This window comes from Chenopodium album, chromosome 5, assembly GCF_948465745.1.
Source record: "Chenopodium album chromosome 5, dcCheAlbu1.1, whole genome shotgun sequence".
Classification (NCBI taxonomy): Eukaryota; Viridiplantae; Streptophyta; class Magnoliopsida; order Caryophyllales; family Amaranthaceae; genus Chenopodium; species Chenopodium album.
Window position 1 is genome coordinate 16,752,356 of NC_137838.1, and position 25,845 is coordinate 16,778,200.

Consider the following 25,845-nt stretch of genomic DNA (forward strand, 5'->3'; position numbering starts at 1 on the left):
ATTGAACCCATATCATGGACTAACCAAAATGGATTGGCTGTTTTCTCAAAATAAGTTTTCAAAAACAGAGAAAAGAGAAAAGAAATTAAAACTATCCGCAACACTAAACTTTCCACACTTTCGCTTCATTCGATTGTGATTCGACGCGAAAGGTACTCATCACTGGGTTTGGTTTTGGGGAGACACAAATGGGTGTCTACAAACGCGTTTAGGGATTACGCGGAGAAAACACGCAGCAGTCCCGTGTCACGGTATATGCACCATTTCACAGGATAATATGCCGTGGCGCGACAATATTTCCCGTGACGCGGCACAGTTTGCCGTGACACGACAGATTCTGCTTCCATTTTTATGTCCAAATACATTTTAACCCAATTACGCTCAACATTTATTAGTGTCATTTCATAATTTCGAGCTATTTAGGTTTATTATTTATTAATTGGGCTAAAATAATAAATAATATGAAATGAATAAAAAGGTTTGGGCCAAAATAAAAATAAAAAAATAAAAAAATTGGACTATGTTTTGACTAAACATTAGGACTGATTTTATGACCTGAGTTTGATTGACTATGAATTTTAAGCACTCCCGGGATTAAATACTCAACCCGACCAATAATGGCGGTGAAAGATTGTTCATCATCATGTTTGGTTTCGGGGAGACATTTTTAGGTGTTTACACTAGTAAATTGGATTGTGAGGCCAGTGCTCCTAGGTTTTTTTTTAATTTGGGCTAGCAAAGTATTTTATTTTTATTTTAATATGAAAAAAAGTCATTAATAAAAGAAAAGAAATTTTTTGAACAGCTACCATTTAAATATCCATTTTTAGACCAACTACCTATTAATTTTATTTTTATTTTTTTTGAAAAAAATTACCACAACACACAAAAAGTTTAAGTAACACTACCACTTTTGGTTTTCCGACAAGAATTTCCAGTTGTTGAGGTTTACTTTGAATAAATTCAATCAATTTCGGTATATACAACAACATAATTAATTGCCTGAACACAATTATATGTAAAATATCTGTAATTACGCATTGTAAATGATTTAATTTCTAAACTAAATATTAAAATTAGGGATTATGTCAAATAATTAAATTTAGAGTTTTTCGGAATTGGGAGATTTGGTGCAATTGATTTGTATAACCAATTCTAAGGTTAATGTAGAGACAATTTAGTTGTTCATATGAGTTTATCTGCTCGCCGGCGATACGCACTACTCATAGCCATCGCCGGCGAGCTTAATTCCTTAATGGGAAATTCTGCATCATACCCCTGAGGTGTACCCCTCCCCTTGAAAAGTTCCACGCTGTAACCTCAAGGTCACAAAAGTGATTAAGTTGTACTCCTACCGTTATCCCTCCGTTACATGTTACCATTAGTGGGACCCACTGTACACCTATTTATTTATTTTTTCTTGATTTTTGTGCTAAAAAAATGTCCCATTGAAGGTTTTAGGGGTCATTTTAGTTTCTAAAGGGTCCAAATTGAGCTCAGAATTTGAAAAAAAAGTAACGTAAAAGCCCCGTTTTATGAATTCTAAATTTAAATATGAGAATTCAAATTCACAAAACGAGGCTTTTACGTTACTTTTTTCCAAAATGTCCTTTAAAACCTTTAATGAGACATTTTTTAGCACAAAAATCGAGAAAAGAAATAAATAAGTGTACAGTGGGCCCCACTAATGGCAACATGTAACGGAGGGATAAATGCAGGGGTACAATTTAATCACTTTTGGAACCTTGAGGTTACAGCGTGTGTAAGGAGGGTGATCCCATCGTAAGGGGTACTCTCCTTAAATGCCCATGGCCGCTTAAATGCCTAGGACTTTACACTTGTTAGGGTGTATTATGATTTGAATTCCTGACTGTTTGGGAGACCTTGAATTAGAAATGATACTCTCATCACGCTTTTTTGTAAGAAACAAGTAGGAGTCGCCAATGAGTTTTAGGAAAACTCATAAACCTCGTTCATGCCTTTCTTCCATGTGGAGTTCATGGAATAATTAGCACGAATCATAAGTTTATCCATGCCCAAATTGGTCTACATAAACCAGAAATGAGTTCGGGAGCGAGGGTACTAAAATAATGTTCCTTTTAGGGAGGAATCGCTATCCTAGCCCTAGTACGGCCTCTACTAGCTCTTCCTTTTTCACAATTTCATTACCAAAAAATATATGCAACGTGATACCTAAAACTATATTAGTTTATTTTATTTACAAGCATTAATCACATAGGAATTACATTTCAAAAGTCGTTATTCTTATTTAATAATATTCGTGAAAGAACAATAAATAAACAAGATTCGCCTTGCCTTAAGTGATAATACAACAATTAATTATTGAAATTCTAGTCTTGATTAACGAAAGAGTACTATGTGAATTAATTGATTAAAATTTTATTTAAAGTGATCAAACAACAACTAAAGTTATTTAAACACTAAAAGAAAAGTGATTTACCTAAGTGCTCAGGAAACTAACCATTCTCCTTTTATGTTAAATTTCCGTTTAATGTGTTTATGGACTTTTTTTCTTCTTTGTACCTTCAAGATCTTCAATGGATGGATTAGGGTTTGAAAGTATTTGGGAAGAGAGAAGAAAAAGTAGTATGATAGTAAGAGAAGTTGAGAGATTAGGGTTTTGAGAATACTAGGGTTTCAATTCTGAATTTTTCGGTCCCTGTAATGCTGAACGAAGACCCCTATTTATAGGCGTAGGGATCTAGGTTTAGGGTTTTAGAGCCACGCATTCAGGTGGCGTGCGCAACTCTCAGAGTCGCGCTGGGGTGTCGCGCACATCTCAATGAGTCGTGCGCGCAAGGCGCGCGCAACTGATTGAGTTGCGCTGGTTTGCGGTTTTCCTTATACGAAAATGCCTTTTTAAAACTTCCATAACTTTTGATTGAATAGTCGGATTAAGGAGTGTGAGATATCATTGGAAATCTCTGAATGTCTACTTTCCAATTCCGTTAAAATTAGGTTAAAATATGTTATGGATAAAAAGTTATGGCCGTTGGAGTGTAAGGGTATTGATTTTAGGGCCCAGTTTAGTGTTTTGATCATAACTTCTTCGTTTTAGCTCGGAATTGGGCTTATAATATACCGTTGGAAAGCTCTTTGAAAGGGCTATCCATCTATATAGGCCTTGGCGCCTTGAATGGGAATTTGATAGTTCGTTTAACTTTTTGGCTCGGTTTTTCAACAATGTAAGTTCCATTGGATCCAATCATTGCATTTGACGCATTTAGGTCCGTTATTAATCAAGTTAAAACATGTATGAACATGTTTTAGGCCTAATTAGTAATCAGACAAGGCTCTAAGATAACTTGGTCTTAAATATGGGTTTCAACTTACTACATAATTCTTTTCATAGTCCATAAACACTTCAACTTTGATCTAGCATGAAGAACGGATTTTTGTAACATCATCGCACTTCCTTTCGGGACAAGAGGCAAAAAGTAGGTGTCTACAGCGTGGAACTTTTAAAGGGAGGGGAACCACGTGGATTAGTCAATACCTCAGGGGTATTATGTAGAATTTCCCTTCCTTAATTTTTGTTAAGTTTTTTTCCCTTTTAGGGTGGCCTTTTGGTGAAGAAAATAGGGGATTTTGCTGAGCCGGTTGTTCTTCATCCTCTTCGGTGGTTAATCAATTTTGGAGTAACTTCAAGTGTTACTCAGTGAAACAAGGACCAGAGGCTATCCTTAACGCCGCCGTCGAAAGGAACTTCGTTTATCCCGACGGTAAAGCTGAAGTTAAGGCTAGGGTTTCCTTACTTCTCTAAGTTTTGGTTCAGTGAGGTGGTTCTTGTGTTGGTCGTGATGTTTTTCCTTAGTATAAGGTCATTCCTTTCCAGTGAGGTGTTTTGGTTTGCTTTGCTTTTACCCGTTGATCCACGAATTTCTTTATGTTCGTGTGTTTGTTTTCTTGCCTTGGTTAGTAGTGGTTATTTTGTTGTTATTGGTTTGCTTTTTTAGTTTAGTTATGTTGTCCTTGTGTAATTTGTTTTTTTGGTTGTTGTTTGTTAATAATTCTCTTTCTCTGCTTGTTCATGAGATAAAGTTGCATAGAGTAGTTCTAGTTATGGAGGGTTATGAAGTGTTGTCGTTGTTCTTGGAGCCTTGTTGGTTGGTTTTAGGGGTTGTAAGGTTAATCAATCCCTTGCTAGTTTGGTTGGTGGCCCTTTTAGTTGCTTGTTCGAGGTGGGATCGTGTTATGGGGGGTTGTCATGCTGCATGTGTGGCTTCCCTCTTTGATAGTTTGGGCGTTGTCTTCTGTGTTTGTACTCTTTTCCAGAGGCTAGCAGTATTTATGGAAGCAAAAAGTATCCCCTGCATTTGGAGTTTGCAGGGAGAAGGTAAGTTTGAGGGGACAGGTTTGTTCGCTTGTCTTGTTGCTTCTTGGTTGTTGGATGATTTGGGTCTTCATTCATTGACTATCATCCAAATGTCGGTGTTGGTGATGAAAAAGATAGTCATCATTAAAAATTACAATATTGAAGGAGGTTCCCCATCTTTAATGTCTGGGGTTAGCAAAGTCCTCCATTTTCTTGCATTCTATATAGGTAGAATTGTAGGAAAGAAACCTACATTTTGGTGTAAGGTTTTACTTGGCAGAATCGTGGAAAAATTCAACTCTCGTGGTTTGGCTCCCGGACTCTTAGGAGGTGGCTATGCTTTTCAATCCCTAGGAGTGGAGTCGTGTGATGGGTCTTTTTTTCGGCAGCATGGTGTTTTCGACTTTCGACTGTATGGTCACTACACTACTTCCACCGGGATTTTGCATAGGTTTTATGACAAATTTCGGTTTCCTTCTTTAGTGTTCGCTTGCACTATCAGTCCTTCTCCAAGGTTTTGGTTCGTTTGGCAACTTTTGGTCCAAGAAAAAGGTTTGGTCAAAACCTTTTGGTTATCCGAGCTCCGAGGTATTTGATATGATGCACAAGTGTGTAATCATTCACTTCATTTTTCCTCTACTGGTTTAGCTAAATGGATTTTGTTGTTTTTAGTTTCTTATTTTAGATCTCTTGGGTTGTAATTAAAAACATAATATTAAAACAGACACCACAAAAAACATGTGTCATTTTCTGGTGCTGTATTTTCCCTCCAAAATGTTTTTTCTTTTTATTTTTTTTTTAATTTTTTGTCAAATCTTCTTAAACAATATTCTATTATACCAACGAAGATATTTTTTCAATATTTAGTTAACATATATATTCCTTATTTTTAATTTCATAAGGTAATTCATTATTATTGCTCAAACCATGCGCAATCAAAATTTGTCAACTAATTATATTGGTAAAAGGGGGGGGGGGAGCGTGTATCAGTAACCTAGATTTCTTTGTTCTAAGGTATAACTTTGGTAAAAAAAAAAACCATGTTATTTTATGCGTATTATAAATATTATGATTCTCTCTAATTTATTGAAAAGCTAACTAAAATGTGTAATTAAGAGAGTATTGCATGATACCAACCTTGGTGTCTTTATTAAATTAAGAACTGGTATAAAACTTAGTAATTTTTGTTAATATTAAAAGAAACTATAACTCTCTCTTTTGTGTAAATTATTATACTACCTCCGTTAACATTTACTTGTAATTTTGGGTGTTATTTGAAAGACATAAAATATTCCAAAGTTGTAAGTAAATATTAACGGAGGTAGTATAACTTTTCAAAGGTTGTAATAATTCATAATAATTTTGTTAAACCGTGCATTGCACAAGATCTAGGCCCTGTTTGGTAGTAAGCTTATTGGGGGTATATTAGCTTATTTGACTAACTTTAGCTGATTGACTAGTCAAACAAGCTAATACAAGTGTTTGGTAGTAAGCTTATTGAAAGAGCTTATTCCACTAAATAAGCTCTTTTTGAAAAAGCTCACTTTAGGAGCTTTTTCAATTAGCTTATTCATTAATTATTGTGAAATGACATTTATAACCTCATTTAATTTAAAATCCTATCTAAACTATCTACCCCACAATTAGCTTATTGGTCATTTCACATACTCAATCACCTTTAAACTATCAGCTATTTACCAAACACTTTTATATAATCAGTTAATACAATAAGTTAGTCAAATCAGTTAATAAAATCAGCTAGTCAAAATCAGCTAACTCAATCAGCTTCAGCTTTCGGCTTTCAGCTTTCTCCCAAACAGGGCCCTAATCCAGTTTGCCATTTATCATGAAGTTATCACTATATTAAAAAAAAAAATAATAATAAAATACAGTAATAAAAATAATAATAAATGAGCGCTGCACAACCCAAAAAATTAATTCGGGTGGTGAGGCCAAGTGTATTTGTGCTAATTAATTTCTTATCTATAATCGGCTTCTCATCTTTTGCAAGGTCTATGAATCAAATTTCGCTTCATCTAAACACATGCAAGTGATGCAAGTACTGGAATCTCGAGCTTAATTACATTCAAATGCCAAAGTATGTTTTTTTTTTTTTTTTTTATTTTTTTTATTTTTTAATTTGATCTCTTATAGTTTCATTGTTTTTTTGAATAGTTTCATTTAATTTGTACTCCTAATTATTCATTGTTTTGCTTCACTTATTTGTAAATTTATGGGTTTTTTTTTCAAATACTGTACTTTGCAGTATAACTAATTGATTGTTTATTTAATTACTTTGCGTTTACTAATTGATTGTTTTCAATGACTTTGCATTGATTAATATTTCTATTCTGGATCTTGTTGAATACATACATGAATTGTGCAGTGATATTATTTACTGTGATTTAAAAAATTTACCTTAAAATATGGATCTTGTTGAGTAGTGTATGAAAGAAATTTACTGTGATATATTTGAATATTTTCCATAGTTAGAGATACAAGTGTGAATACTTGCTTTGAACATGGAGAATTGATTCATTCTATGTGGGCTTGAATTCATTTTTCAAGCAACTAGTGTATACACGACTAAATTAGTGGCCACTTACGCCATTTTTAGAATGCGACAAACTTAATAGGACATTAAAATAAGAACAAAGGACAACTCTAATTAAGTAGATTATTTGTTAAGCTGATATGAGTACTATTTTAAGAAATTTTTAATTCAACTGCATGTGAATGTAGCGCAGAATATTGTATGGAGTTGGTCAGCATCCTGTGAACTGATGTAGTTATTTAAAGACGATCACAAAGCTTGCATTTATCACTATCCAAAAAGAACACCATACTTATCACAACTTCATCCTTTTACTGCTTATTCTGTCTTATCTTCCAAATGGACATTGCTACTGCACTCACTGTTGCTCAGACGCTGTTTGTGACATTACAGTGTGCAGAAGTGCGAAAGCTATGCTCCGTCTTTAATTATGAATCTGAGCTTCAGAAGTTGCTCGACACTGTCAAAACCATCAAGACTTTCCTCCTGGATGCCGATTCCAAGTGCCTAGAGCTCACTAATGAAGGGCAAAACTGGGTTGAGAACCTCAAGGATGCTGTCTACGATGCTGATGATTTGATGGATGAGTTTAACACAATCGCTAACATGCCTGGCGCAAATAAAATCTCTAAGAAGGTACGCCGTTTCTTCTCCCCTAAGAACCCAATGATATTTGCTTTTAATACGTCTTCAGAGGTTAAGAAACTTAGGGAGAAGTTGGATAGCTTAGCCAAAAACCATAGTAATTTTGGGTTTAGTGACCTGTATAAGCCTGATGTGAAGGTTAAAAAGGAAACCTGTTCTTATGTGTATGAACAGAGTATTATTGGGAGAGATGTTGACAAGAAGGTCATTGTGGATTTGTTGTTGAAAGATGACTTGGAGACAAATATTTCTTTTGTGACTATTGTGGGAATTGGAGGGTTGGGGAAAACCGCTCTTGCTCAACTTGTGTTTAGTGATCTTAGGATAAAAGAAGCATTTGAAGAAAATATGTACTGGGTTTGTGTGTCTGTAAACTTTGACCCAAAAGATATCCTAGGTAAGATACTTAAGGAGAATAATGGGTTAGGCTTTGAAGACATGCACAAAAACTTTCGAGAACGGATAGAAGGGAAAAGGTACTTGCTTGTTTTGGATGATGTTTGGTCTGAGAACAGTGAAATATGGGTTAAGTTGAAAGATTTCTTGATATTAGGTGGGACAGGAAGTAGGATTTTGGTGACTAGCCGCTCCAAAAAGGTGGCAAGAGCTATTGGAAACTATCCAATACATGAGTTAGAAGGTCTATCTGAAGAGGATTCTTGGGAATTGTTTAAGAAAATATCTCTTGCAGATAGGGAAGATGAAGTCGTAACTGGCCTAGCTGAAATCGGCAAAGATATTGTGATAAAATGTGCAAATGTGCCTCTTTGCATAAGGGTGGTAGCTAGTTTGTTGCGTGATCAAGATTTAACTGCTTGGCAGTCATATAGAAGAATGGATTTGGCTAATATGCGTGGCGACGATGATGTCTTGATGCAAACCTTGATGTTTAGTTACTATCATCTTGATCCCGCGGTAAGATGTTGTTTCAGCTTTTGCTCAGTCTTCCCTCAGGATTATAGAATACATAAAGAGAAGTTGATTAGTCTATGGTCAGCACACGGCTATCTTGTTCCAAGTGGTACAGAAGATAGCATTGAAGATGTAGGTGAAAGATATTTTTCAATTTTATTGCATCGATGTTTTTTCCAAGATTTGTGTTATGAATGTAGGGGAGTTACAACATTCAAAATGCATGATCTCATACATGACCTTGCTCAAAAGATAGCTGGGAAGGAGTCCTTGACATTGACTGCTTCTAATACACATGAAGTTGAAGGAAAAGTTCGTCATCTGTATATTGATGATAGAAAAGAATATCTAGATAACTTGTTAAGTTCAAGTAATAGTCCAAGTAAAACACTGCGTAGCTGTTTGATAAATTATGATATTCTTATAGATGTGAATGCAGTTATTTCAAAGTGTAGCCAGTTAAGGGTGTTGGATTTGCAGTATCAGTTGACTAGCATCACTTTATTACCTGATACACTAGGTAGCTTATTACATTTGAGGTACCTTGATCTGTCTTTTAATAATGATTTGGTGATGCTTCCTAAATCGATCACCAAGCTTTACAATTTGCAAACATTAATTTTGTTTAGTTGTGAGAATCTGAAGGAGTTGCCTAAGGACACAAGCAAACTGGTAAATCTTAGGGTGTTGGATATAAAGTTTTGTGACAAGTTGACTCATATGCCAGCAGGGATGGATACATTAACATGTCTTCAGACTCTGACAAACTTTCTAGTTTTTAGGGATGATGAAGTCAAGCAAGATAAAAAGGGCAAGCTCGTAGACTTGAAAGCTCTTATTAGTAAACTCAGAGGTGAGCTTCATGTTAAACATATTGCTAACTATAACGATGTGCCATACCACAAACAAGTGAGGGTCCAGCTTCAAACTTTTAAATTATTTTGTGAACTTGAGTCTTATCATGAAGAAGGTCAAGAGACACTGCTGGAGGCCCTGTTCTTTAAGCACCAATTGCCAACTTGGGCGTCAGGGCTTGTACGTATCTACATGTCAAATTGTCATGAGTTGCAATATCTGCCATCATCACTGAGTCAACTTTGCCATCTTAGAAAACTTTTCATTTATAACTTAGACAATGTGGAATACATAGAGAGCGATGCACCATCTCCATCAGCAAAATTCTTCCCGTCTCTTGAGGTATTAACTCTAAGTGGAATGCCAAAGTTAATGGGATGGTGGAGTGATATAAGATGGACGGACAAGGAAGCTGTTTTCATTCCATCATTTCCTCATCTCCGTAAATTGACTATTCAAGAGTGCAAGAGACTGGCGTACTTTCCTCCATGTCAACATGAAGCACTGAAATTATGTATGAATGGAGGTGGAGTTCAAAGCAAACCGATTTATTTAAAGCGCTTGACTATAGATGATGCATTCATTTTCAATTTCTTAAGTATGGAGTATGTGGGAATAGCTCGTTATATTGAATTAGTTAAAATAGAAAATTTGGGACAAATTAGGGAGGTATTACAAAGCTGTGCCTCTTCTCTTCAAGACCTCAAAATTAGTTATTGCAGGGGAATACAGAACCTGGGATTAGAGCATCTCACCAACCTAAAATCCCTCAAGTTGGGAGGCAATTTAGATGGGATTCCATGGGAATCTCTTCACTCTCTTCCTTCATTGAAAATAGAATATTTCGAAGCCGGAATGCTGCCCAAGGGGATTCAATACTTAACCTCCCTTCAATCCCTCTATCTTTGCAGTTGTAAAAACTTGGAGGAACTTGGCGAATGCATCGCCTCCCTTACATCTCTGCAATTTCTTCAAATTCAGTTCTGCCGCAAACTGAAATCATTGCCTGAAGAAATGTGTTACCTCACCTCCCTCACTACACTTGAACTAAAATATTGCCGTGAACTGAAATCACTGCCAAAAGCAATAAAACACCTCACCAACCTCACTAAACTTGAAATCCTAGAGCCTAACCCTGAGCTCACGTATAGATGCCGGAAATCAAACGGGGAATACTGGCCCAATATATGCCACATCCCAAAACTACGTATTCGAGATTAAGAGATTCAACCAAGATAAGCATAGTACTCAAGGAGTCAAGCTGTAAAGGTATGAAAATTGTAATCTTTAAAATGACTATCACTATTCAATTTAATTGGCTGATTTTTCATTTGTTTTTTTGTAGGTCAAACTTGATTTTAGATTTTTTGATAAAATTCAGCTTTATTATTCGAAAATTAATTATTTTAATTTTACATTTTTAATTTTGATAATTAATTTATTAAATTTAGTTTTTTTTATGATTATCGAAATGAAAGATTATATTCAGGAAGTTAAATTTAAAATTAACCGAGAAGATTACATGGGCCATTCCATTTGGTATCTGATGCATCTATCAAACTGAATTATTTTTTTTCTGCATTAAAATTTGAAGTCTAGTGATAATCTTGCTAGGAAACCCTTGCTTTCTCACATAAAGCTGCTTTATCAAATTTGTGACTTCAGCTGAAGATAATATTGTGTGCATGTCCTTTTCTAGTTTTGTTGCAGCTCCCAAAATGGTTAGATGGAGATGTGCTTAGGTGATCACAGATTTTATAGCTCGAAGAAAAACCTTGGGATCATGTCGGTGTGTAATCCTTTTTACCCTTAAGAAAAAGGAGAAAAAGAAAATACATAAATTGAGGATATTGACTTGAAAAATACGGTCTTCTTTATTGTATAAATGGATAACTCCTTTCTTGCGATGTTTCAGAGAGATTCCTTGGCTAGTTAATGTTGAGTGTTGCTCAATCAGACAGGTGAGTGGTCTGTAGACTTGACTGATTGTCTGGTTTGGCATTGGTTGAAGTATACATTGGAATAGCGAGAAGATGGGCCAGTCTAAAGGTATTCCCGTTAAAAAATTTATCAACAATCAATAGCTTTATATTTTAACCCTGAAACAATTTCCAACCTTACTAAAAAACACATACACACATAATCAAATGACTTTGAATATATTGTTCAATCATTGAATATGATGAGGGAACCATGCAAATCATATGCACCATAATAAGTTCCTACGTATCTATTTGTTCTCTCTGTGTAAGAGAGTATTTAGTGATTTTTATTATTGTGAGCCTTTGCAAAAACATTGTGTTGTAGTACTTTCACTTGAATTTGGTTTTCATGTATTTACATTGACTCAGATTTTGTGGCCACTTCTGCTACATTCATCTCAACATTACGGGGTGTAACTCTTCCCATACTGGATGAGTAGAAATTTAACATTAACGAAAACATGCAGGTTAAGAAGCTCTCAATGTTTGTTCTTTCTCTGTCATTTACACAACAGTTTTAACTTGTATTAATGTGAATTATGGCTAATTATATACATGCATTTGAACAATGGACAGTCCAGCTGCATGCACACAGAAATCCATGACGGTTCAGCTGACGGATAACAATTTCTCTGTCCTTGACAATTTACAATGGAATGAAATTGCTGGTTACTGCCCTGTGAATGACCTAGGAGATCATGTTGCAAACTTGAGGCCATAGTGCTGACAATTTTAGACTCAGCAACTGTGGTTCTAGCAGCATGTATCTGACATTGAATGCTAATATTATTGGCCGGCTTGCTCGTGTTGATGGACATGGTAACCTGTTGCTACATGATGTAATGGTACCTGATGAAGAGATAATTCACTGATACATTATGATACCTGTTTTCATTTCAAGTGGATCATGGTTGAGTCGTTGCTGCACTGTGCTACCATATCAGTCCCTATCAGATGATGCAGAGTTACCTTAGCTTAACTTTCTGTAATTTCTTTGCAAATTTAAGTGCTTGTATTCTGTTGTACGCTCTCACCTAAGCACATGATGTGGGGGCAGTTGACAACCCTTCCTAGAAGGTGGGTTTTCTGCCCTACTGATACTTTTTACATGTGAGAAAAAAAATTAATATATCATTGTTGGTTTTGTGCAATTTCTGACATTGAATTTTTAGTGGGAAATGGTGTAGATATGTCACATTTTCAGATTGAACCAAGAGACTCAGGATTGCTTTTTATGATCTATGACTGTCCAAAATTCCCCTTTATTCTTAATATGTGCTTCGCAACATTACTCTGTGATGGATTTAGAATTTTAGTCTCTAATTGATATTCTATCGTGTTTCTAAGATAAATCAATCAATCAATCAATCAATCAATCAAAGCCTTAATCCCAAAAGTGGGGTCGGCTAACATGAACCAAATTTGATTATTCCGTGTAGTCATCAACATAAATCTTTCTCCTCCATCCCTTACGATCCAAAACTTCATCCTCACGTAAATCCATGCACTTCATATCCTTCCTCACTCCTTCCAACCAAGTCATCTTTGGTCTCCCTCTTCCTCGTTTAATCCCTCCATGGTCCCACTCTTCCACTCTTCGCACCGGTGCACCCTCGGGTCTCCGTCTTACATGTCCAAACCAACGCAGACGATTTTCCCTTAATTTATCTACAATGCCCGCCACACCTACTTTCTTGCGAATAACCTCATTTCTGATTCTATCTCTTAAAGTGTTTCCACACATCCACCTTAACATGCGCATTTCCGTAACCTCCATCTTTTTAATATGCTCTTTCTTAGAAGCCCAACATTCTGTACCATAGAGCAACACTGGTCTTATGGCAGTCCTGTAGAATCTAAGATAAATCAATCAAGTTGTATATACCTTTACTCTTACTATTTATTTGACTGCGGGTTCCTATGTCAAAATCAACGAAGCCCTATGGATATCATAATATGGTAGTTTGTCATACTACAAATTTGGTGAACTTTTCTACGTAATATGTAGAATGTGGGTGAAATATCATAATGTCGTTGAATGTTCTATTCTTTTTTGTGTGAGCTAGATGCCTAGCTGGATACCTTACTGATTGGCTAGTGATGTCGGTTACAATTCAATAATTCATGTTTGAAAAGAGAATAATTTCTGAATGTTGATTGAGATGGAGGTATTTTATACACATTGTTCATTATCAACCAATTTTGAAGTGAGTTTAAGACTTGTGTTACCTTGGTATAAAACCAAGGGAACTGACTGGCCATATTTATCTGCATATATAATATTGTTATAATGATTCTGTAGAAATGGTATGCAATGGTTACGAGATATTGAGATCGAAGCAGCATTGTGAAGTCACAGAAACTAACTTATGAGAATACTCACTAGTGACTACGGTTCTACAGTTCTACGTACTATCGCCATACCGCGGGAAATTACTCTTAAGTCCTGGGCTGCCCGTGGTATTTATAGGATTAACAAATAATTTAGGGAAACAAATAGGGACATAAAGAACACATTTTTGCATTGAAATTATCATACTGTATGAAGTTTATTTATAGGATCAACCATTGTATTTTTACTTATAATTAGATGTAGACATATAGTCGTGACTCGTTGCTGTATCTTACATTGAAATAGAGTCGTGAAAGAGACGTTGTTAAATAATGCTCCCTCTAATCCTCTATATGTAGGGGTGTCCATTATTCAAACTCCAATCCGAAATCCAATCCAATCCAGTTCAAATAAGCTATTCGGATTGGACTTTTTTTAAAATTTGGATTGAATTTGGACTCAAAAATTTTGAAATTCGGATTTTTGGATTGGATTTGGACTCAAATTTTTTAAGTCCAAAAAGTCCAATCCAGTCCGAATTTTACAAATAAATAAATAAATATATATATTAATATATAAAAGAAATAATAATAATAATAATAATAATAATAATAATAATAATAATAATAATACCTATTTTTGGGTTGGGTCAGACGATGAACGCAAAGACATACCAATGTGTGCTGTGTTACCGGCTGGGTATTCCACTGTTCTCTGTCTCGGCGTCATGCTCTGCTTGCTCTCGGGTTTTTACTGGGGATATTTTCGGCGACCACGCGATGTCGTGTGCTGGTATTGTAGGTATTAAACATCGGCATAATGTTGTTCAAGATACACTTGTTGATATTTGCTACAGAACTGGGATTTCAGCGAGAAAGGAGGTTGACATAGGGTTGTGTGGAGGGAATGACGGGGCCCTCAGACCTGACGATGTGTTACTTTATTCATGGGATCGTGGTCGTGATGTATGTATCGACTTCACTGGGTCTTCTCCTTTGACACAGACAGGGCTATCTGACTTTTTTTTCTGGACGGGTTGTGGCTGATGCGGCTCATCGGAAGCGGGTTAAGTATGAAGCTCGTTGTCGGGCGATTGGCTACGGATTCATTCCCTTCTCCTTTTCTTCGCTTGGGGAATTAGATAATGAAGTTGTTGCGTTGTTGAATCGGATTCAGAGGTTCTCGACGATGCAAGACATTGGGGCTCGTGCTGCAGCTCATATCTTCACTAGGGTAGGCTTTGCTATAGCTAGAAGAGTGGGGGCCTAGATTGTATCTCGGCTTCTCACTAATTTATTGTAGGTTGTATGACTTTTTTGTTTTTGACATATAATAATAATAATAATAATAATAATAATAATAATAATAATAATAATAATAATTAATAATAATAATAATAATAATAATGATGTTGAAATCTGATGTGCTCGGCTCTGCTCTGCACGGCTCTGCTATCCTGAAATCTGCTATGCTCTGCTCTGATTAAATTTAATCTGCTCTGCACTGCTTTGCTCTACCCAGAAGATCAAAAGAACAGGGTCTTAAACCCGTTTGTACGTAAATTAACGTACAACTGTCTTTTTGGAGAATTTCTAAAAACCCAAATATTTAACACTAATAAGACCATGTCTAATGGTGAGACTCAATTTTGAGTATTGAAGTACAAAATTAATTTCTCAATGGTGAGACTTTCTAAAGTATACTAATGTCACTTTCAATTATGGCCCATCAAATCATATTTTAAATTTTATTTAGAAAAAAAATAAAATTAAAACTTAAATAAATTACAAAACATATTAGAGCAACTCCAACAGTGTAAAATTAGGACTAGCTTGCAATTTATGAAACTAATAAATAATTAGTTTAACCATTGGAATTGCATTACCAAATTAGCTGGGCAAAGCTATTTGCTTAGCTAAGCTAATTAGCTTAGCAAATTGTGGGAATTAAAAAAAATTAAATAAATAAAAAAAACTATTGAAAATTAGCTTAACCATTGTGGGATTAGTTAGCTACAAGGTAGATTAGCTTTGCAATCCTAGGTGGCATGGCAAGCTAATTTCACAATTAGCTTACCATTGGAGTTGCTCTTATAATATTGACAAGAGGCCACACTTATTGTCAAATGAGACTCAAAGTTGAGAATCTAAACTTAGCAACTTTCTTTTGAATTTGCTAAGTTTAGATACCAACTAATTGGTATCCTTTATAAAAAATACTCTCTCTCTCTTAAAAATACTTACTCAAGTCTCACTATTGGAGAAGGTTGCCTAGGCTGGGATTGTTGAGAGTGAGATTCTTATCCTCCACTTGTTTTTTCAACCAAAAAAAAAAAAAAAAAAAAAAAACGTCATTTGCATACGTTTTCGAACTTCCGTATCCACGTGCATCTTCCATCATCCATGCTGAAAATTCTAAGACTCAATTTTCACACTTTCAATTATACAAGGCCCACACTAGGAAAGACCATAGTTCATAGAATGATAAGATAAGAGTCTTCCATTAATCATTTATACATGGAATCCATGCTGAAAATTCTAAGACTTAATTTTCACACTTTCAATTATGCAAGACCCACACTAGGAAAGACCATAGTTCATAGAATGATAGGATAAGAGCCTTCCATTAATCATTTATACATGGAATCCAGGCCCGACTTTAAGAAGGTTTTTCCTCACACACGTAACAGGGCCCCCAAAAATCAGGGGCCCACAATTTAAAAAAAAAAAATCATTGACTTAAAAAAAAAAAGGAAAATTTGTCAGGAACTGCACGCTTAATAGGGGTATTTGGAAACAACTACCCACTAAAAAATTTTATCAAAAAAACTACCCCTAATTTAAAAAATCAGAGTAGCACTACCCATTTGCATTTTCCGGTGAGAATGTCCGGCACATGGGCCCACTTTTTAAAATTTTTCTCTGAAAAGACACGATGCAATGACAAATTGACTTTAATTCGTTACCCTAAGATAACCAATTTGAATTAAATGCAACAAATTCAACCAATTTCAAACTATCTCCAATTTCTAAGAACCCTAATTTTTCTAATTGTTACACCCTAAACATCAAAATTCATAATTAATGGATTAAAAGAGAAGAATTACCTATGAATTGTATACTCTGCTTGTTTTCACTTCTTCAATTAGGAATTTTCAGAAGAAAAATTGAAAAAGTGGGCCCCACACGCCGGACTTTCTCGCCGGAAAATGCAAATGGGTAGTGCTACTCTAATTTTTTAAATTTGTGGGGTAGTTTTTTTGATAAAATATTTTAGTGGGTAGTTGTTTCCAAATACCCCTATTAAGCATGTAGTTCCTAACAATTTTTCCAAAAAAGAATCTACTTTACCTATTCATCTTCTTCCTTATAAAAACCTCCATTTTGAAACCAAAACCCAAAAAATCTTCCTATCCAAAATTCAATCTCTTTTGTCTTTTGATTTCCAAAACAAAATTAAATTCACTCAATAATTATCACTCATAAACGCCTATTTTGCCTAATTATCTCCAATTCACTTAATTTTTTCTCTTTTTTTTTTGGCAAAATTGAAGAACAATCTATACTCTTATCAAAATCAATGACGATTCAATAGATATTATCGGTCTAAATTTTATTAATTTATACTAATTTCTAGATCAAGCAATACACACAAAATATACTAATTTCTAGATCAAGCAATACACACAATTCAGTTTTCTTTCAATTTTAACTCAATTCAAAAGGTGGAAAAAATGTTAATGGAAGCACTCAATATTCTAGCGAACTGTTCTTGTTCGGTGAATCTGGAATGAGCAGAGGTTGATTACTTGATCAAAGAGCAGGTTGTATCTATCTATATATATTTGTTATCTTAATTTATGCATAATTTTTTATTTCTGAAATATAAATTGTTGTTTTTTTTTTTTTTTTAATTATGGCTCCTAAAATTAGGAAATATGATTTGGTTGTGAAAAACGTCAAAAAAAAATATTGAAGAATTGACTCAATCAAGAAATATGATTCTTGTTGTGAAAAACAAAAAAAAAAAACATTTTATAATAATAATATTTTAAACCATTTATAAATAGTCCTTTAAAAATTGGTTTATAATTAGAACAGGGCTGCCAAATTGTCAGAGACGGCCCTGATGGAATCCATGCTGAAAATTCTAAGACACAATTTTCACACTTTCAATTATGCAAGACCCACACTAGGAAAGACTATAGTTCATAGAATGATAGGATAACAGTCTTCCACTAATCATTTATACATGGAATCCATGCTGAAAATTCTAAGACTCAATTTTCACACTTTCAATTATGCAAGACCCACACTAGGAAAGACCATAGTTCATAGAATGATAGGATAAGACTCTTCCATTAATCATGTATACATGGACCCTCCAATCCCAAAGAGATCATATTTACCAAACTTTATCCACTCGTACCTCATTGTTACTTCACGTAAAACCTATCTTTGCACCTTTCTCTTCCCAGAAAATAAATACTCCCTCTGTTACATATTACTTGCAACAATTGTATTATTTGTGAGACATAAAATATTCCTTTGTTGCGAGTAATATGTAACGGTGGGAGTATGTCAAAGAGAAGAAGATAAGCTGATAAGGTGTGAATGGATAAAATAAAACCAAAGGTATAAAAAACAAATATTATATATTTTATATGAAAAATTGAAAAAAAATAATCCCAACTTTGCCTCATTTGTCTAAAATAATTTCAACTTTCGATTATTTTTAAAAAATCCGAACTTTAATATCAATTTGCTTTCAATGGTCTTGAGTAACCTGTAACGTGTTAAATCGATAATTTTTTTTTAAAAAAAAAGTTTATGTAATGTACATGTGTCGCTACATGATTGGTCAAAATAAGTTTAAATTTTATTTAATTACTAATTAATCTTAACTCATACTTTTAACTACACATTTTTTTTTTAAAAAGAAAAAAAAAAACTAATTTAAAAAGAAGCAACACTAGAAGTGCCATCCAACTCCCCGACCCCCTCCACCACCCAGCCTTCATCCACCGCCCAGTCCTCACCCACCGTCCAGCCTAGGCGACCCGTCACCCCCACAGCGCCAGGCCCACTCCCCTGCGCCACTCATGCCGTCGCCCATCCCCCTAAACCACCGTAGTCCCACCATGAAACACCCTCCTTTTACCCAAAAATCCTGTAAAAAAACCCTTTCCCACCGCTTAAACCGTCGTCGGCCCTCCCCCAACCCTCAAAACCCCATTTTGCTAATGTTCCGAGGGTGGGCAAGGTGGAATTTGGGGAATTTCACTGGTGGAGGAGGGTTTTTAGGGATTTTGGGGGGATGCGGGGTTTTGGGGTTTTGGACGACGACAGGTGTCAGGTGGTAGGGGAATGGCGTCGCCGTTTCAGGTACGGTGGAGGGGGCCGGAGATTCGCTGGAGCGTGGTGCCGGAGAGTGGTCGGAGCCGTCGGGGAGTGGTGGTGCGTTTTAGATGATTAATTGGATTTTTTAGTTTAATTTTTAATTATTTTTTTTAAAATTATTTTGAACCAATCTCGTCTTGACACGTGTAAGATTACTTGATATAACAAGTGGAATGACCGGTTAGGACCATTGAAAGAAAATTGATAATAAAGTTCGGGTTATTAAAAAATAATTGAAAGCCGAGGTTATTTTGGGCAAATGAGGCAAAGTTGACATTATTCTTGTCAATTTTTCCTATTTTATATTGTAGGATTATTGATTATATATATATATATATATATATATATATATATATATATATATATATATATATATATATATATATATATATATATATATATATATATATATACTTCCTCCGTTACGTATTATGTGCAACATTTGCTATTTTGGGATGCTATAAGTTATGTGCAACAAAAAAAAGTTTCCTTATATAGTAAATTTTTTTGAGTAAATTTACTAAAAGACCCTTACTTCAATCCAATTAACACATTAACTACATGTCATTAACTTATTAACCTAACTTAATTAACCCTTAATAATAACACCAACACTCCTCTCTCCTCCCTCACAACCACATCCACCACCCACACCACCATTTTTTCTATCTCTTCTCTCTCAAGCCACCCTCACCTCCACTCTCTTTTCTCTAACAACCACCATTCCACCACCACCCTATTTTCTCTCTCCTCTCTTTCAAGCCACCCTTACCACTAACTTCTCTCTTCTTTCATAACCACCACACCACCACCACCACCTTTAGATCGGGTTGCCGCCACTTCCTCCATTAAAGTCGTTGCCGCTACTTCCTCTTCCATTAAAGCTTAAAGTCGAGGTTTTTATGGTCTAATATAACCATGAAAACTCTAGATCTAGAGTTTTCATGGTTAAATTTGACCAAATAAAACCCAAATTAGCAATGAGGAGGTAATATTTTCAAAATTTAAGTTTTTTTTCTGCACATTTTAGGGTGGTTGGTGGTGATTTTGGGGAGGGGGAAGGTGAGTGGGTGGTTGTGGACTTGTGGGTTTCGGTGAGTGGGAAGACGGTGGGTGGTTGGTGGTTGACTGGGTGGGAGAGGGGAGGGCCGAGGTTACGAGGTTGCGGGTTTGGTGGTAGCGCCTGGTCGGTTTTTCTGTGGTTGTAGGGCTGGTCGGATTTGGGTGGTTGTGGGTCTCGGTGGTTTTGGGTGGTTGTGGGTCTAGTAGGTTTTTGGTCTGGGCAGTTGTGGGTCTGGGTGGTTGTGGTTGTGGGTCTAGGTGGTTGTGGGTCTGGTCGGTTTTGGGTGGTTGTGGGTCTAGATGGTTGCAGGTCTGGTGGTTGCTGCGTTTGGTGGTTTATGGTGGCAGCAAGGTGGGTTTGGTGGTTTCTGGTGGTGGTGTTGGTGTTCTTTTATGAATTTAATTATTTGCTCTTTCCTTAATTAATCTCTCTTAAAAGTTTCTTCTTGGGAAAAGTGCAACTCATTTTGTTGCACATAATGCGTAACGGAGGAAGTATATATTTTCCTCGTGTTTTTAGTTGATACGAAGTACGTTTTTTAGTTGTGTTTGTCAATGCACAAATACAACTAATAAGCAAAAATTAAAAAAAATTAACAATTTTGAAATACATATCTAATCTATCCTATTAACTAATTCTAAAACAAAACATGCTTATATACATTGTATAGTTATTTTTGGGGAAACATGCAACATCATATCATATAACTAATATATAAAGTTAAAGTTTTTGTTAGGTCACGAAATTGCGACACTTGGTCTTTCAAATATTCGCCAAGTGTCGCGCCACCTTAGATATATATATATATGAATAGACTTTATAAAATAAAAATCGTCAAGTGTCGTGCCACCTTTGATAGATTTAGATAGACTTTATAAGATAAAAAAATTAGTTAAAAATTTCATTTTCAATCAAATTAGGATAGAACTTTAGAATAAGTTGGTTAGTTTAGAATTTTATTTTCGATAAAATACCAAATAATAAATTTAATTAGTCCACAAGACAAGATCATAAAGCGTTTTAACTCTTCGTCAAGTGTCGCACCATATTGGATAAATATAGATAGACTTTGTAGCAAAAAGAGTTAATTTAGAATTCTATTCTTAATCGAATTGAATTATAATATAATTTTATCTTAAAAGTTCATAAACAACCCGGGCATCGCACGAGGCACAAAACTAGTAACTAATATATAAAGCTAAATTTTTAGCCATGCCACAAGACAGCGACACTTGGCATTCCAACTTTTCGCCAAGTGTCGCGCCACGTTGGATATACTTAGATAGACTTCATAAGATAAATTAATTAGTTTAGATTTCTATTTTCAATCAAATTTGGATAGAATTTTAGAATAAAATTATTAGTTGAGAGTTATATTTTCGATAAAATACCAGTATTTCATAGGTATAAATTGAATTATAATTTATTCACAAAAATATAAAATTATAAAACAATTTCATATGTATAAATTGAATTATAATTTTATTCAAAAAAATATTAGATTATAACTCAAAAAAAAAATACCAATATTATTATTAATCATTTACATGCCTACTACATATATAGTTTAAATTGTTACAAAAGCACTGCGCATCAATTCCTAACTAATTTTGTATTAGAGATATATATTGAAATTTGAATATAGATTTAAAATTTAACTCCAAATTTAATAAACAACCCGTAGTCTAGATTTCTATTTTCAATCAAATTTGGATAGAATTTTAGAATAAAATTGTTAGTTGAGTGTTTTATTTTTGATAAAATACCAATATTTCATAGGTATAAATAGAATTATAATTTTATTCAAAAAAATATTAGATTATAACTCTAAAAAAAATATCAATATTATTATTAATCATTTACATGTCTGCTACATATATAGTTTAAATTGTTACAAAAGCTCATCAATTCCTAACTAATTTTGTATTAGAGATATATTTTGAAATTTGAATATAGATTTAAAATTTAATAAACAATCCGGGCATCGCACGAGGCACAAAACTAGTTAATATAATATAATGTCGTATACTACTTTTAAATATTTTCAACACTACTAATCAACAAGAATTTTTTTCTCAATTTAATTTTAATAATTTTGACCTTATTATTTCATTTTTCTTATACACATTGCATTTGTATATTTCATATGAACTGCCTCATTTTTATATTATATAACAAACTAATTATGAAAAAAAAAAATGTTACTACTGTGCGATGTACGGGCAAGCACTAATCTAGTCAAGACTAATATAACAAGATCTCACATTACTACATTTTTCATTACGTAAATTCCCACATTATTTTAAAATGGTACACTTATATTTGCGGAGACAAACTTTGACCTCAAGATCTTTAATTACATATTATTAAAAATTAATAAATAAAATAAATAAATAAAACATTGTGACTATGTGATTACATTTTTTAATATGTTCATTACAATTGTCCATGCATGTACTTTAATTGTAATTGTAATATACTTTTATTGCTAGAAATAATGTTTATTGCTTATTATGAAATGTTTTTTAAATTTTATTTATTGATCATGATGAGTGTATATAAATAATGTAACTAATTATGAAAAAAAAAAACTATTACTACCGTGCGATGTACGAGCACTAATCTAGTCAAGACTAATATAACAACATCTTACATTACTACATTTTTCATTACGTAAATTCCCATATTTTTTTTAAATGGTACACTTATATTTGTCGAGACAAACTTTGACCTCAACATCTTTAATTACATATTATTAAAAATTAATTAAAAAAAAATAAAAACAAACATTGTGACTATGTGATTACTTTTTTTCATATGTTCATTACAATTGTCCATGCATGTACTTTATTGTAATTGTAATATACTTTTATTGTTAGAAATAATGTTTATAGCTTATTATGAAATGTTTTTTTTTTAAATTTGTCTATTGATCATGATGGGTGTTAATGACGGATCCAAGAGCGGGCCTACCCAGGCCACGGCCCGCCCTATGCTGGATAAATTCAGTGTATATTAATAATTCTTGTTAGTTATTACATTGAATATACTTGGCTTAGTTGGTTTTCTAGTCTTATAGTGTCTATGATGGTATTGTAGGTGTTGGGTTCATACTTTAACGGTCCGCCCTATGTATACATCCTAGATCCGTCCTTAGGTGTGAATAATGTCCATTATATCATATTATCATATTCTTTTTGATATTACCATTTACCAATGCTCTTTAGATCTGATATTCAATCATGGTCCCAAAATAATGTCGTCATCAACTTAACAATCCTTAATTTTTTTTAAGAACAAAAACATATATATATATATATATATATATATATATATATATATATATATATATATATATATATATATATATATATATATATATATATATATATATATATATACAAACTTGTAGGCATGTCACGAGACAGCTAACGACACTTGGCGTTCTAACTTTTCGCCAAGTGTTGCGTCACGTTGGATAGTTTTAAATAAACTTTATAAGATAAAATTGTTAGGGCCTGTTCATCTTTACTTATTTTCAGTTCAGTTCATTTCAGCTCAGCTCTAATCAGTTTAGTTCAGCTCAGTTGTTAATTTTTTTGTTTTAGATGTTTTAGCATATTACAACAACGACAATAATAATAATAATAATAATAATAATAGTAATAATAATAATAATAATAATAATAATAATAATAATAATAATAATAATAATAATAATAATAATACTAATAATAATAATAATAATAATAATAATAATAATAATAATAATAATAATAATAATAATAATAATAATAATAATAATAATAATAATAATACCAATAATAATAATAATAAGGGCCTGTTCATATTTACTAATTGGAGCTGAACTGAACTGAACTGAACTGATTGGAGCTGAACTGAACTGAACTGAACTGAAAAATTAAAATGCATAAAAATATATGAAAATGTTTATGAAAATTAATGATAATATATATAGTGGATTGTGAAAAATATAAAAGTGTTTTAAAAATAACTCTATATTTTAAATTATTATATTTTTGTGTATTATATTTTAAATATATATATAAAAATAAAAAGTATTCTTCAATATTTTACTGTAGTCAATCGTTGCTTGTTGTACTTTACACAATTTTGTTCGTTTACATGAACTAGGGATTCCATTCATGCACCAAGTGCTTGTTGTACTTTACACAATTTTGTTCGTTTATATGAAATAGGGATTCCATTCACGCACCAAGTTGATGTCATGGGACGAACAGAAGATCATACTATATACGATGATAACAGAAAAGCAGTTATGGATATTGTACGAAACCAAATAACGGATCAGATATGGGAGTCAATTCAGAGGAATGCCGAGGTAATGAAGCAACTTAATGAAGAAAAAGAAGACGAAGAACTAACCGATTATGAAAGCTAGTAACTGTTGTGTAGTACTCTCATTTTGTCAATGAGTTCACCTATAAAAAAAATGTGACCATTTTGAACGACGAATATAATTTAAAATAAGAATAGTAATTATTATTATTATTATTATTATTATTATTATTATTATTATTATTATTATTATTATTATTATTATTATTATTATTATTATTATTATTATTATTATTATTATTATTATTATTATTATTATTATTATTTTAGGGTCTGTTCATATTTACTTATTTTCAGTTCAGTTCAGTTCATGTTAGCTCCAATTAGTTCAGTTCAGTTCAGCTCTAATCAGTTTAGTCCAGTTTAGTAGTTAATTTTTTTGTTTTAGATGTTTTAGCATATTACAACAACGACAATAATAATAATAATAATAATAATAATAATAATAATAATAATAATAATAATAATAATAACAACAACAACAATACTAATAATAATAATAATAATAATAATAATAATAATAATAATAATAATAATAATTATTATTATTATTATTATTATTTTAAATTATATTCATCGTTCAAAATGGTCACATGTTTTTTTATAGTTGAACTCATTGACAAAATGAGAGTACTACACAACAGTTACTAGCTTTCATAATCGGTTAGTTCTTCGTCTTCTTCTTTTTCATTAAGTTGCTCCATTACCCCAGCATTCCTCTGAATTGACTCCCATATCTGATCAGTTATTTGGTTTAGTACAATATCCATAGCTGCTTTTCTGTAATCATCGTACATAGTATGATCTTCTGTTGGTCCCATGACTTCAACTTGGTGCGTGAATGGAATCCCTAGTTCATATAAACGAACAAAATTGTGTAGAGTACAACAAGCAACGATTGACTACAGTAAAATATTGAAGAATACTTTTTATTTATATATATATATATATATATATATATTTAAAATATAATACACAAAAAATTAATAATTTAAAATATAATAATTTAAAATACTAAGTTATTTTTAAAACACTTTTATATTTTTCATAATCCACTATATATATTATCATTAATTTTCATAAACATTTTCATATATTTTTATGCATTTTAATTTTTCAGTTTAGTTCAGTTCAGCTCCAATCAGTTCAATTCAGCTCCAATTAGTTCAGTTCAGTTCAGTTCAACTCAGTTTAGTTCAGTTCAACTCAGTTCAGTTCAGTAAATATGAACAGACCCTAAATCAAACATTTTCACCAACATTATTGTTATTAGTTATTATATGCCTGCTAGATAGCAAATTATGACAAAAAAAAAATCAATTCCTGTAATTTTGTGTCAATCATATATGTTATCTTAAAATCTAAACAATCCAGACATCGCACGGGG

General features: G+C 33.2%; 1 protein-coding gene across 5 annotated transcripts; it reads left to right on the forward strand.

Annotated features, from left to right (window-relative positions):
* Positions 1-6,227: 6,227 nt before the first annotated feature.
* LOC145631985 (putative disease resistance protein RGA3) lies at positions 6,228-12,435 on the forward strand. Of its 5 annotated transcripts, none has more exons than XR_014112434.1 (6): positions 6,228-6,434; positions 7,284-7,526; positions 11,002-11,091; positions 11,218-11,351; positions 11,654-11,751; positions 11,861-12,435. XR_014112434.1 is itself a non-coding variant. In XM_081684231.1 (6 exons), the coding sequence occupies exon 2, from the start codon at positions 7,470-7,472 to the stop codon at positions 10,521-10,523; it is 3,054 nt and encodes a 1,017-aa protein (XP_081540357.1). In that variant the 5' UTR covers positions 6,228-6,434; positions 7,263-7,469; the 3' UTR covers positions 10,524-10,571; positions 11,002-11,091; positions 11,218-11,351; positions 11,654-11,751; positions 11,861-12,435. The 5 variants fall into 5 exon arrangements, 3 of the variants coding, with proteins under 3 accessions (XP_081540357.1, XP_081540356.1, XP_081540358.1); XM_081684231.1 differs by having other exon boundaries at positions 7,263-10,571; XM_081684230.1 differs by having other exon boundaries at positions 7,284-10,571.
* The last annotated feature ends 13,410 nt before the right edge of the window (positions 12,436-25,845 follow it).

Excerpts from the sequence above, each read along its gene's own strand:
- LOC145631985 (XM_081684231.1), top strand. The coding sequence starts at position 7,470 with ATGGATGAGTTTAACACAATCGCTAACATGCCTGGCGCAAATAAAATC.